This window comes from Pollachius pollachius (genome assembly GCF_949987615.1).
Source record: "Pollachius pollachius genome assembly, chromosome: 7".
NCBI classification, from domain to species: Eukaryota; Metazoa; Chordata; class Actinopteri; order Gadiformes; family Gadidae; genus Pollachius; species Pollachius pollachius.
The window spans coordinates 21,358,579-21,372,642 of record NC_136940.1 but is presented as its reverse complement, the minus strand read 5'-3'; the positions used below and the strand labels follow the sequence as shown (position 1 = coordinate 21,372,642).

Genomic DNA, 14,064 nt, shown 5'->3' with positions numbered 1-14,064 from the left:
TTTTGATTTGACCGCTCCAAAGTGGCCGTACATCTGAGCATCTGGCGTGAGTAACCAGAGACCGCCGGTCCCCACAGCCAACCCTCTAGTCTCCCAGACAGGACTAAGGTTGTCTTTGGACAGAGGTGTGTTGGACGTGTGTGCGTGTGTGTGTCGTGTCCATGTACGTTTGGTTCAGAGCAGGTCACTGCCGTGGTCCTCGGCCCAGAAGAGGGCATGGAGCGATGACGCTGGGTATTAGCTGCCCGATGGTCACTTTATGCCAGACCTTCAGTTCTGCCCCTCCCGTTACTGTCGACTGGGCAGCAGCCATCTTAGGTTACCGGAGTCTCTGAACCCTCGCCTGTTGCATCACCAGAGATCCGGTGACGCTGTGAATGATTCAGGAGGCCTCGCACGCACCGGCTGGATTAGCCGAGTGTTGCTAGTTATTTTTTTTTCTTCTTTTTTGTCCTCGTCCGTATGCAGCGTTGTAATGATGGGGATTTCACGGCCTGATTTTCAGGACTCAAATAGCGGTTCCTGCTACCAATGTGTTCGATCTGTCCCCCCATCCAGTACGGAAGCAGACGCAGATATACAGACGGCAATAGTCTAAACAAGTGGTGGTTTCCAACATTTGCTTAGAATTATGTGTGAACCATTGTTTTGATCCAGTTTGACTAGAAGAGACCAGTGTGGATGGGGCGAGGTAGAGCAGCAATGTGAACAGGCTTCACTTTGCTCAGTCTGCACGGGCCAGAAGGCAGTGTCTCCAGCCCGTGGTCGTGATGTCTTCCTGGTGTTTGGGTCTGGTTTGGGGTTGTCGGTGGGGGAAATTGATCTGGATTTGTGCTCCATCCAAAACATGTGTAATTTGTATCGTACCATGACTTGTATGACGTCGTCTTCGCTCTTTTACTATTTTGATGTACCTATTTCCAAATTTAAGGTGTGGGCTATTGATTTTTAAAAAGAATATATATCTTGTATGCAATAATTGCTGTGATTGTTGAAACCCCGGGTTATTCCCAAGGGGTTGCCCACGGGAGAAGTCCCAACGGATGATGCTCTAGACTCTTCATGGCGAAGAGAAGTCAAGGTTGTTCACCATCACACGGAGATGTAAACCACCCAATAGCCACTCCCACAGCCTGTAAGCCGCGCCTGAACGGTCATCCGTCGTCCCGCCCATCCAGTGTTCCGGAGCGCTCCCCCAGCCTTCCTCTCGTGTTGTGCTCGGATTAATGGAATTTCGCTCGGGGTCACATGTTTGTGTTTTTCTGTAGCCCCATAACTTCGCGCATCCTCCCCGGGCTCTGAGCTCTGGTTTGTGGGCACCATCGCCGAGGGAGCCTTTGACCCCCCTCCCCGCCGTGGAAACCAACATAAACCTCATGGATATAACGAACACAAGCCTTTTCAGCGCAGTTTAACCCACGAGAGAACAAACACTCGTCCAACATGCTGTTTTTCCCCTCCCCCCACCACCAAAACTCACCTTTTTTGGCTTCGAAAGACTGTTTACAATCTCTACCTTGATATGCACATGTGGATATTTTGACGATCACTTGATGTATTATTTTTTTTCTCGTTTGTTTTTTCTTTTTTTTCTTATGCTTTGTAAATCTATTTAAAACCTAAAATAAAGAACTTTATTAGATGTCGAAGTGGTCTTCTTGAGGCCGCGGTGTACACAGAGATGGGATCTGCAGGTATGATTGGTGTTGAAGACGATTGGAGTTTCACTAAAAGCTCTTTGGGCGAGTCAACAAATGGGGATTAACCAATGGATTTTGTGTTTAAATGTGTGATTCAGGACGAGCTCTGAGAGGCAAGGCTTTCTTTCCTTTTCACTTGCTCTCTCGCTCGGCTCTGTATTTAGGAGAGCTTGTAATGGCCAGTAGTCACATTCATAATCGTGGAGACTTCAAAGCATCTCCTGATGCTGTCCGACACTTTTTCTGTGATTTCTTTTTTTTTTGTTCTTCTCAGACCTTCTTGGGAAAGGTCTGAGAAGAGCCTGAAGACCTCATGCAATCTCTTGAGTGTTCAGTGTGTGGGGACGCATGAACCCTTGCCAGACGATCAAGTTGATGGGTCAAGAAGGTCGCTCTAGTGTTCTCTCATTGGTTCAGCCAAATTAAAGCATAGCATATATCAATTTCGATCCTCACGGAATAAAGATGAGGTATTTTACCAGGGTTAGATGCCTGCATCTCAATTATTGATGTAAAAGACACCTTGATCTTCCTGATGCTTTTCAATATAAGTTTGCCCCGTTAAAGGATTTGATAAATACCATTTATAAAAAATATTAACTTTAGTGACTATTATCCTCAGAGCCTTCAAAATTATTTTTTTGATAATTTCGAATGTGTTAGTAAAATACACTTTGACCTATACGTAAAGTTAACAGCTGTTAAAATCAAAGTGTGCAAATGTCTGCGTTTAACTGTTTCTTTCGACCTCTAGAGGGCAGCAAAATCTTACTTCTTTTCGCACTATAGTCTCATTAGGTGGAGACTCAAAATAAAATTCAATTAAACATCTGGATGGCATGTGGCCAATTATCTTTTCAATGCCAATGAGATCCATATTGGAAGTATATCGAATGTGCTAAGTTCTTTGCAGTTTGGGTTGAACATTGTCAGATAACTTCAATGCTGAACTGCATGTAAAACAAAATGTCAGGAAACCTCTTGTATTTGACAGTTAAATACTTTATTGTTGTCTTAAATTCTACCATGTTTTTAAAATGCAACTGCTTCTCCAAATAATAATATTTCTATGGACCTTAGTTGTTCACCAATTCCATTTCATGGACCCCCCTCTGCAAATAAACACCGTACATTATACTGTGAGTCCTCCCAAACGTATAATATATACTGTTCATATTCCTCTTACACTTTCCTATTGGTGAAGACCAATATTATGAATTGGAATTGAATTGTTGAATTGGTCGCCACTATTCTGAAATAAAAAGCAGTACCTTCTGAAATGCTTTAAAATTCATTCATGTTGACGCAAAGGTGGAAGCCTATATATACTACACCAATCATGCAATGTTGTGTGTGTTTGTGTGAGGGGGAGGGGGGGCGTGCTGCATACAGAGATTCTGTCAGTCATCATAATCACAGTAATTCACTGCATGCTCTCTGCTCCTCCCGCTCCAATCTCCTCTTCCCAGGCTGAACTGCCTCTGCTGTCCAATACCCCCCCCCCCCCCGCCTCCACCCTCCTACTGCCACTGCTGCTCTTCTCTCCCAAAGACAAACTGTGTTTTCCCGTAGACTCCATTAACCCCCCCACCACCCTTTTGACCTCCAGGCTACACAATACCGGTCAATCGAGGCAAGCGGTGGCTCACTCAAACGCCGCTGGCATTTGTCCAGCCGTGGTTTTAAACCCCAGCGCGTTTCGTTTACTCACCGTCACACGTGTCGCCGTTCGCTCCCGGTTCACCAGGAGGAGGGATGGTGAGGGACTTTGCTCCGTGCTCAAACTGGGAGGTGTTCCTCAGTCGGCCCCCGGTGGTGCCATCGAAGGGCACCCTGGGAAGGGCTCCCACGACCCCATCCGACCCCCAGTGGTGTGGTGCGGGTCAGGGGGTTCCTCGCTGGGTGAGAGAGCCCCCCCTTGCTGGGTGCCGCTGGCTGCACCACGGGGGGAAGGAGGGACAAGAGTGACTGTCGGTCTGTTGGTCAGTCGGCCGGTCTGTCGGCCTTTCCAGTCCTCCTCACATGAAAAGCACAGATTGGAGATGTGAGCCGAGGTGAGATGGACGAAGATGGGCGGATGGGCTGGGGGGTGGGGGTCAGGTTGGGGGTTGGGTGGTGGTTCGGCAGAGGGGAGATCCGTATGTCAGAAGATGAGATGTCTCCATGGCAACGCAAGTTGTTGGGGAGGAGGGGAGAGCGAGCTGGCAGGAAGAAAAGATGGAAAGCCACAATAAGAGGAAATTGGGCAAATATGGACTACGTGATGCTCCTCTGATTATTATGGCACGACTGCAACAATTGACCATCTACTCAATCTCCATAACACACACACAATAAATCACCATAACAATACGCGCACACACGTGAATACACACTATTGACAAAACGACTCCCAGGTCCACTGCATAGGTTTTGTCATGTCCCAGCTCCCTTCTCTTGGGAAGACAGCAGGTAGTTGGACAGTACAGGGTTTGTACATTGTAAAAGGGGAAAAGGAATGCTATTTGTAGTAATGCTCCTCAGGTCATTATTTATTGTTGTCATAATGGGTTGACATTGTTGTGTTTGAAACTGCGACAGTGGTTCTCCAGCGAGAAGCGATACAAAGGTTTGATAAGCCTAGGTTACGGTATATCTCCAATTATTTAAGTTTTAACAATACCATAGCCGTGATGTATTTTTAAGTGTGCAAGCCCTATGTGCAGGAACACTATACTGATATATATATATATATATATTGATGCATATCTAGCTAGCAGTATTTACACTTAACCAACACTTAACACTTGAAACCTGTCCCTGTGCAACAGGACAGTATCCAAGGTGCTAGTAGCTATTAAACATACTTCTACTTGATTTATAGGTTGCACGACCCAAAGAGAGAGAGAGTTTGTGTGTGTGTGTGTGTGTGTGTGTGTGTGTGTGTGTGCGTGTGTGCGTGCGTGTGTGCGTGCGTGCGTGCGTGCGTGCGTGCGTGCGTGCGTGCGTGTGTGTGTGTGCGTGTGCATCGAAGACACCGAAGTATTTCCTCTTGACTGTTCTCTTTGATTTCTGGCTGTCTCAGATGTAAGATCCTTCAAACAAACGCAGTACACACAAATATCAGGTCTTGTGAAAGAAGGTTGTGAAGAGGCTCGCACTCTCCTTTTCTAGAGCTCCCTTTAACTGGAGGGACTTGTCAGGGGGCCTCACTGCCTTGGAAGGGTCAAGAACAAGGAGCTTTCCTTTGTGTTCTTGGATGTCTTTCTTTGTGTATATTCACAACGTGTTCTACTGTAGAGTTGAGGGTGACGTCAAGCTAGGTTCTGCCTGTTATGTTCGACACAATACCATTTGTTCTAGGTGCTTTATTGCTCCTTATATATATATATATACATATATATATATATATATATATCATGTTTAACATACTCACCCCATAGCTGACATGCATTCATGACATGTGGTATGTAGCATGTTACATAAGGTTCTACAGGGCTTGTTGACGGATGAGGGTATCGGCTGGTTGCTGATAGACAGCACTAGGTAAAGGTTCAGACACTCAGACCACATCTGCAGCGCACACAATGCTTCTTTTTACAGCCCTTTCCATCAGAAGAGGGCCATTGGTGAGTTTGACCTCTAAAGAACCAGCGTTGAAATTGTATCCTTCGCTGAACGGAGAAACACGCAACAAAACATTACCAACACCACACCTTAGACCCTTCTCGGGCTCAACCTCTACAGTCTACATGGTTCATGCCAGTCTGAGAGAAACAGGTATGTCCGGGTTAATATTTATTAAGAGTTTAAGAATGTCATGAGACAGGTTTATCCTCTCCTGTGTGTGTGTGTGTGTGTGTGTGTGTGTGTGTGTGTGTGTGTGTGTGTGTGATGTGTGTGTGTGTGTGTGTTTGTGATGGTTGCGGCATAAAAGAGCAACAAGATATGGAAATGGCTGTGTATTTTGTGCGTGAGTGTCTGCATGACTATGAGCATAAGCAGGTGAACAGGATGTTTGTGCAGGATGGTCAGAGACACACTAAGAATTGTATTGTTTGGCAGAGACAAGGCACACATATGTTGGTGTTGGTAGGTGCATTGAAGAATCTACAAAACGAATCCATTTTTCTTTTACTAAACAGTTATTTCCAATAAAGGTTGGAATTTGCCACTCTCTAAATAGCCTCATCTTCAAAGCACTCATTTCAATCACTTTACATTAATGATGAAAAAATAGGGCTACACTTATGGAACAACTCTAAGAAAGCAATAGCACAATTAAACACAAGCCAACTCTTTGGCATCATTTGCTGTTAAAAGTAGCTGTTTATCCATTGCTATTGTTAGGCAGCTTTGATGAAACAACACGGTCTTTGTTGACGTCAGTCAGTATTGTGCCACAGATTTTCAGCCATTAAGGTTAGCCTTGCACTCACTCTGCACTTTTCCTAGCGCTGCTTTTCCATGGAACCGAGATAGGCCAGCGTTCGACAGCTTGATCTCCTAATCAATGAAGTCGATGGGGACTTTCTCATTTTTAGACAGGCTAATCTAGTTGTTGCCACAGTTGTTCCCAAGGAAACGGTAACGCTTGGTTAAAATCGAAAGTTAGACAAAGGCTGCAGTAAATGTTATTTAGGTGCAAAGCCAGGTCGCTCGGTCCGCTAAGAGGGCTGCATTTTCTCTTCTTGGTCGAACACGCTTCTTTTTTTCTTTTGACGTCGAAAGGTTTTCTGAGCATCGCATTGATGTCGTTTATTCACAAGACTTTTTTTTGTTTCTTCTGTTTACCCTTGTTTCTGAAGCATGTGGACGCTCTTATTTCTATACACAGCCTGGTTGCATAAACGAGAAAAAACATATCGACACATAGGCCTACATGATGGGCCTACAAAATACCCAAAAGCAAATATTCATCTTGCCTAAATACTAATTATTGTTCTTTAAGTAATGAAGGCGTTGCCTTTTGGCATTCAGGGCAATATAGAATCAATTAACAAAATACCTCCCGCTCATAATTGAACATATTTTAAACCTAATGGTAGAATTGTCCACCCCTGAAATCCAACCATGCAGGTAGCCTACTTGAAGGGGACAATCTCATGAGGTCCATATCGTATTGGTCAGCTGCTTCCCGCTCCACGGTGACAGTCTATAAAAACCATCGCTCGGCACCAGTCTCCTGCAGGAGGCTATCTGAGAGCGCACCGACAACACGCGCATTGGGTTATCGCAGGCGGAGGAGTGACACCTGTTACAGAGGGAGCCGGGGAGAGCAGAAAGTCAGCCTTTATACGTCATCGTAAGTAACCCAAACCGCGTTCAACAGGCGATCAGTTGCTGCACTAATGTTTCTGTCTTCTTCTGAAAGTTGTTGCAAGGTGGTTTCTTATATATTTACAACCAAATGGATGTTATGGCTTTACGCACGGCACACGGGTATTGGATCGTCGTGGCATCTGTGGCGCTTTTGATAATTAACTCGTTTTTAAAACAAATGTGTTTAATCATTTGCTTTTTTCTTGAAACGGTTTTGCTTTTAGAATGTTTGTTAAAATAAAAAGTTTGACGCAAAAGCAAAGGTTTAAGGATAAAAAGGAAAATCAGTTTCATAATAATGATTGGTCGCTAAAATAAGACACTATCTTTTATTTTAGGAAATGAATGTCCAATAATGTCTCTTGAACATTATTCTCTTCATTGTCCGAAAAAAAGCAAAAAAAAAAAAGATTTTCACAAATAATCATGATTTTACGTTTTGGTTAATGAGCCAATCCATTTGATCAGAGAAACAACGTAGGGATCCGTTCGCCATTACCGTCATTTCTGTAGTTCGATCGTTTGAATCCACAGGTGTTTTGTTTCAACGCATTTCTTCAAGGAGATTTGACTTATTATCTAATTGAAAAAATTGCAATCTCTTAACTTAAAAAAAAATACAAAACATCACCACTCCCCTCATTTCTGTAATATATTAGTTGATATTAGTGAGAACTATTTGTTAACAAAGTGCTCATCAGCACTGAAAGCCAACTCACTGCAGTGACTCAAATCTCATCGTCTGTTATCTCTTGCAGACAGACGCCACCTCCTCCTCTGTCCCTCCTCCCCCCTGCCCAGCCTCCCCCCGCCCCCCCCCACTCACGCCTACCTCTTCACCTCCACCAGGTGGGACCAGGTGGGACCAGGTGGGACCAGGCTGGACCATGTGGATGCTGGACAAGATCCGCGGCTCGGTGGAGACGGGCGTGCTGCGGCAGGGCGAGAACGGGGACAAGAAGGGCGCCGCCCTGGGCTACAGCAACGTCCTCACCCCCGACAAGATCCCCGACTTCTTCATCCCCCCCAAGCTGGTCAACAACCCCCCCGAGCCCGAAGTCCCGGAGCCCAAGCCCAAAGAGAGCCTGCGGCCGTCGGCGTCGGAGAACGCCATCGGGGGCGGCGGCGGCGGCGGCGGCGGCGGTAAGAAGATCAGCAGCCCTCGCAGCCCCCGGCTGGTGGCCAGGCTGGCGGGGGACACCAAGAACCTCCTGCGCCACGCCGCCAACCGCCACATCATCCAGATCGAGAGCGCCGACGACGTGGTGGCCGGCGACACCAACGCCGACCCCCAGTCGCAGACCGCCATGTCCCTGCCGTACGTGCCCAAGACGCAGACCTCCTACGGCTTCGCCACGCTCAAGGAGAGCCCCCACACCCGCCGCAAGGAGTCGCTGTTCCACTGCGACCTGCCCAGCCCCGCCACCTCCCCCAGCGCCCAGAGGAAGGGCGGGGGGAAGGGCGTCGAGGCGGGTGCCGCCTCCTCCACCGCCAACCACCTGAACCCGGCCGACTTCAGCTCCTCCCACATGAACCCCTACCGCTACTTCAGCGGCGGCGAGAGCGACACCTGCTCCTCGGCCGAGTCCTCGCCCTTCACCTCCCCGCTGCTGTCGCGCTCGGCCTCGCTGCTCAAGATCTTCACCCACGAGACGCAGGCCAAGGTGGTGAAGGCCAAGCGCACCTTGGCCCGCCACAGCTCCCTCTCCACGGACGAGGGCAGCTCGGCCGAGCCCAGCCCCAGCGCCCAGCGCCGGCTCCACGGCTCGGAGCACGGCCCGCGCGAGCACACGGTCAACCTGCACAAGGGCGGCACGGTGCGCGTCAGCGCCAACTACGACGCCGGCACGGCGCGGCTGCGCGTGCGTGTGCTGGCGGCGGAGAGCCTGTACGACAAGGCGGTGGACATCAAGAGCATCCACTGCTGCGTGGCGGTGTACCTCAACCCGGGCAAGCAGCAGAAGCAGCGCAGCAACATCATCAAGAACAGCCGCAACCCTGTCTTCAACGAGGACTTCTTCTTCGACGCCGTCACGCCCGCGCAGGTGAAGAGCCTGGCGCTGAAGATCAAGGTGGTGAACAAGGGCACCAGCCTGAAGAGAGACACCCTGCTGGGGGAGAGGGAGGTGGCCCTCAGCAAGCTGGTCTCGGGGACCTAGGCGTGGAGGAGGAGGAGGAGGAGGAGGAGGAGGAGGAGGAGGAGGATAAAAGTTTTTTGTTGCAAAGAAAAATCCCCCCCCAAGACGAAGACCCAAGAGAAACACAACGATTGCCGGACGGCGGTTTTCACCGTCGCCTCGTCCCCAGCACTCCCCCTCCCCCCTTCCTTTTCGCCCCGCCACACTCGGAAGTAACCGCCAAGTGACCGCTTTGTTAACGCTAATAAAAAGTCGGATGGGAGCTGTGTCCGAACCATTTAGAGATGAAAGTAGAAGCCCCCGTCTCCCTGGACAGGATTAAGGCTCCCCTGGTGGCCTGTGCACTCTCATTAAACCGTCTGAACGTTTCCCCACACACCGCACTCCGTGTGGGCGCGGTGGGGGGGGCCGCGGCCGCTCAAACAGGCATTCAGGGAGAGAAACATCACAGGGGAAAGGTCATCTCTGTGGAGGAAGCCCCCAACGAACGGCCCAACACCGCGTTACTACGGCGATGGTGGCGGCGTCGCTGCCGACAGATCAACTCAGCCCGAGAGCAACTCAGGCCGCTGCCTGTCTCCGCCTGCGCTTTGCACGTGTGTTTCTCATGTGGCATGGTTGTGTTAACATAACATGGTGTGTGTGTGTGTGTGTGTGTGTGTGTGTGTGTGTGTGTGTGTGTGTGTGTGTGTGTGTGTGTGTGTGTGTGTGTGTGTATAAACATATATATATATATATATATATATCCACAATAGTACAAGGTGTGACAGTGCACAGTGTACAGTGCTACAGTGCACTGTGTATCTAGCGGGCACAAAATCTGCTTTTTTGTGTGTGGGGATCGTGCCGTCTTTGAAGTGGCACTACATCGTGATGTGCAAATGATCCTTTGATCCCAGCTGTTGGGGCCGCCGCGGAGGAGAGGGGGAAACCAAGCAATCGCGGGGCCGCATGGCGACTGCCTGCGTGAAGAATAGAGCCCCGGCGCCTTCATTTGCATGACATGAATATGTTAGCTGTGGATTTTTGTGCGCTTGTCTATTGCAAATGTATATCATGAAGCCCAAAAGCCTTAGTTTATGTGTGTGCGCGCGTGTGTGTGCGATTGTGTGTGTGTGCAATTGTGTGTGTGTGTGTGTGTGTGCGTAATTGTGTGTGTGCGCAATTGTGTGTGTGTGTGTGTGTGCGCAATTGTGTTTGTGTGTGTGTGTGTGTGTGTGTGTGTGTGTGTGTTAGTGTGTGATTGTGTGTGTGAGGGAGAGAGAGCTAAAGAGTGACAGGGGTTAAGACAGAGAGTATTGCGAGTGCGGCGAGTGTGTCAGTCTCCCAAGTTGTGGGCATGATTTTATATGTGTATCCTGTGACATTTGTACTCTCTTTTTGTATGTTTTCAATTGAATCCAACTGTTGTGTACGATTTGTATCAAGCGGTGGGATGTACGATGAATTCAATCAGCCATGAGTCAGGCTCCATTCAGCCGGCCCTGAGCGAGGGCAGTCCTCCAGATCACTGCATGACGACGGTTTATTTCAGCCCCCCTCTTGTCCTCACCAACAGCCCAGCAGACCGCGACGACGAGGGGCGAAACACAGAAGAACGAGAACAAGTGTGTGGACGTGAACAATGGTCCCCTCCACTCCCGGCGTGCTGCGCCGTCCCTCTTAAGAAACGAGAGCAAATTGGGTGTGATTGCGGACTCGAGTGTCGAGGCGGTGAAGCAGGGAAACAAGAAAGAAAAAAAGAAAGGAAAAAAGGAAATAACAACCGGACCTTCTCTTTAGTTGTGCCATCCAGAGGAATATATCAAAGTGAGCCTCATTCTAGATTATTTTTTGTTTGGTTGTTTATGGAGAAGAAAAGCAGGGCTCATTACAGAAGGGGCCCGGTAGAGTTGTTGTTTTGCAGGGTCGGTGCACAATGCCACTCGTGCTTAATCTGAGTTCCTCGCCCGTGCCTCCATGCCTAGTGTTTGTAAGGCACTTGTAGCCATGCCGTTAATGTGCGCCGTACGCTTTAGATGCTGTTGTCATGACACTGGGCGTGGGGTTGTTTCTGCTGTGGTGTGGAAGTCCCAGATCTGTACGGTACAAACAATGTCGGATAATTATTTCCTGCAAGCAAACAACCTGATCCTGCTTGTAAGGGTCACCGTGTTTCTGTTTGTTCCTGAATAGTAACCATAGAGTCTCCTCTCTGTGGCCCCTCCTCTGCCTATTGGTGGGTAGCATGTAGCATGACTAAAACAGTACTACACGTTTCCCTCTTTGGGTTGTGTAAAATAGAAGCTCTGAGTTCATGTTTTGGCCGCTTGTCCTGGTTTTGTAAAATGTGATTCTTTTCTGGACGGTGTTGGTGGTGTATTTCGGTCGCTGATTGCTTTGCTCGTTGTCCTTCTGCTTGGGAAGACTTAGGTATGGGGAGGATAACAGGAGTGACTCTAGACAGTCCAATTACCCGACCACTTCTGCACGTTGGCCAAGTGGCGTGTATCTTCTGTGTGGAACTGCAGAAACAGCCGCCTTATCAAAAACCCCTGTTTTAGTTATACGGTATGTCGACCTGCATCTATATCTTATCAACAAGGGAACCCGTTGACTTGATTGGAGTTAATACCGGATGTTTGATTTGGTTGTGCATGTTCTTTTTTTTACATATGTCAAAATGATTTATGAATATGGTATGGTCGCTTCTTACTGAATAAATACATCTACGTCCAAATGCTCTTTAGGCATCATATTTTGTTTTTGTGTAATAGTACAGCAGTAACCAACAAACTGCGTAAGAAACAATGATCCTATTACTCCTTGATGGAGGCTGGAATCACTACTTTATTACTCACGTGGTCTCACAACATAAGCCTCGGGTAACAAGTTAAATTATGTCTGGTAGGGGATACATCAGATCTGCCGGCTGATGCTCTGTTGGCTGACTATGCTTATCACTCCTCCCATCGGTCAACAGACTCCTCCCACCGGTCAACAGACTCCTCCCATCGGTCAACAGACCCCTCCCCCCTCAACACAAATCACTCCTGAGTTTAGTCCTAAAACCACCGGAGCGTGAACACACCCTGCCAAACGGAGGCATTTTATTTGTCAGATAATCATTCAACTTAATTCCACGAATGACAGTTATTGCATGCAATAAAACTGAAGCAATTAGCAATTAGCTGGATGTCGCTTTGAATCGACTGCAGCTGCAATCGGTTCCTTGTGTCTCTAACTGCATGGTGTAAGTTGTACTTTCGATAAGCCTGGCGAAGTGCAGTACAACGGAACTTATAGATTTTAAAGTTTGTTCCGGGGGACTTAATTGCACCCTTCGTGGATTTCAATACTACACTTAATTTTGATCCACGCTGAATTAGCAGAATTAGCAGAATTAACTTTCCCATTATCTCCCTTGATGGTGCAGCCAAAAAATAAATCTCAGCACTTAATAACAGCTTAATTAGTATTTAGTTACAGAGGAGTGAATGGCTCTTGATTTGAATAATAAATGGAGTATCTGTGGGGGGTTTAAAAAATCTAGTTTTGTATATTTCGCTGCAGATTCCACAGTAGAGCTTATACTCCTCACAATGCCACACTTACAAAGTCTTCCTGTCTTGACGGTTGAAAAACTCTAATGAAATGTGCCAATCCTTTACTTGATATCCCAATCTACTCATTCCTATCCAACACAGATGATAGACGAATGACTCTTTACCCCTGTTTGTTTCTGCTCTGTGTTGTGTGATGAGAGTATTACACTGTATTTCTGTTCTCTTTCTAAGATAACTGGCTACTAAGAGTATTACAAAACCCTTGACTAGTCTCATAATTGCTGTATGTATGCCCTGTTTTAATTCAATTAAACTATATTCCAAATAAATCTCTAATCCGGTGTGTTCGTTGACATCACCTCAGAACATCAGAGGCGACAGCGACAATTTCCAACCTGAAATACAATCATATCCTTATAATCACCACATTCACCCCCCGGCCTCCACCACCAATCCTACTCCACAAGTATCCTCTCTCACTCTAATTACCCGATCCATCATGTAGCTGAGAGACACATGCTCTGTGGTCACCCACACCTCACCACCCTGCCTGGCTAACAGCCTTCTGTCCCCAACCATCAGCACAGTTCAGAGGATCTCTGTCTCCTTTGAATCTGTGCTAAATTAAGTTTACGTTGACGCGCCGGGCAGACGCAAGCAGACACAATCAGTGCCTCACCATGCTGCCTGCTGCACCATGCTGCCTGGTTTTAATTGACAGGTTCCAGGGAATGTCCCAAGCCTGGTGTGAAACCACACCCACACACAGTGTGGCAGATAGACAGTCATGGCACCAAGTCGGTAGAAAGAGAGAGAGAGCGGCAGAGAAAGAATAGGTTGCTACCAGTCTGGTGCCAGACAGGTGAAAGGAAAAAAAGCTTTTTTCTAAAAAGAAAAACTATTATAAGTTGTTAAAATGTAGGTCTTACAGATGGTATAAATATCTACTTTATAATATGCTTTCACATCCTGACGAGTGCCATGTTAAAGACAGGGCGACTTCTACTCTAATGGGCTTTTCCTAGAACCCCATGTCGAGATTAGTGGGGGACGTGTGCGATGATTATATGCATGCTTTTGCCTGGCACCTACCCCCCCCCCCCCCACACACACACACACACACACACACACACACATACTAATAGCAATGGCAACAGCACGAAATACCTGGAACATTAACATCCAAAAAGAGAAAGCTCTCTTTGCCTTTGAAGTTTCATTAGTCTTGCTGTCCTCTGGCTAATTTATCACATGAACACATACACACACACACACACACACACACACACACACACACACACACACACACACACACACACGTCCGCACACACATACACACAACCCCACACATACACACATACACACACACACACACATACA

General features: G+C 47.5%; 1 protein-coding gene across 4 annotated transcripts; it reads left to right on the top strand.

The window, feature by feature from the left end:
* The first annotated feature begins 6,876 nt into the window (after window positions 1–6,876).
* On the top strand, window positions 6,877–12,304 carry LOC307078515 (C2 calcium-dependent domain-containing protein 4C). Of its 4 annotated transcripts, XR_013811992.1 has the most exons (3): window positions 7,047–7,121; window positions 7,851–10,105; window positions 10,698–12,304. XR_013811992.1 is itself a non-coding variant. In XM_079740371.1 (2 exons), the coding sequence occupies exon 2, from the start codon at window positions 7,889–7,891 to the stop codon at window positions 9,158–9,160; it is 1,272 nt and encodes a 423-aa protein (XP_079596497.1). In that variant the 5' UTR covers window positions 6,877–6,984; window positions 7,760–7,888; the 3' UTR covers window positions 9,161–12,304. The 4 variants fall into 4 exon arrangements, 3 of the variants coding, with proteins under 3 accessions (XP_079596497.1, XP_079596498.1, XP_079596496.1); XM_079740371.1 differs by lacking the exon at window positions 7,047–7,121 and adding an exon at window positions 6,877–6,984 and having other exon boundaries at window positions 7,760–12,304; XM_079740372.1 differs by lacking the exon at window positions 7,047–7,121 and adding an exon at window positions 6,897–6,984 and having other exon boundaries at window positions 7,851–12,304.
* The last annotated feature ends 1,760 nt before the right edge of the window (window positions 12,305–14,064 follow it).

Excerpts from the sequence above, each read along its gene's own strand:
- LOC307078515 (XM_079740370.1), top strand. The coding sequence starts at position 7,094 with ATGTTATGGCTTTACGCACGGCACACGG. Across the intron at positions 7,122-7,850 it reads GCTTTACGCACGGCACACGG|GTGGGACCAGGTGGGACCAG; the intron begins GTATTGGATCGT and ends CACCTCCACCAG.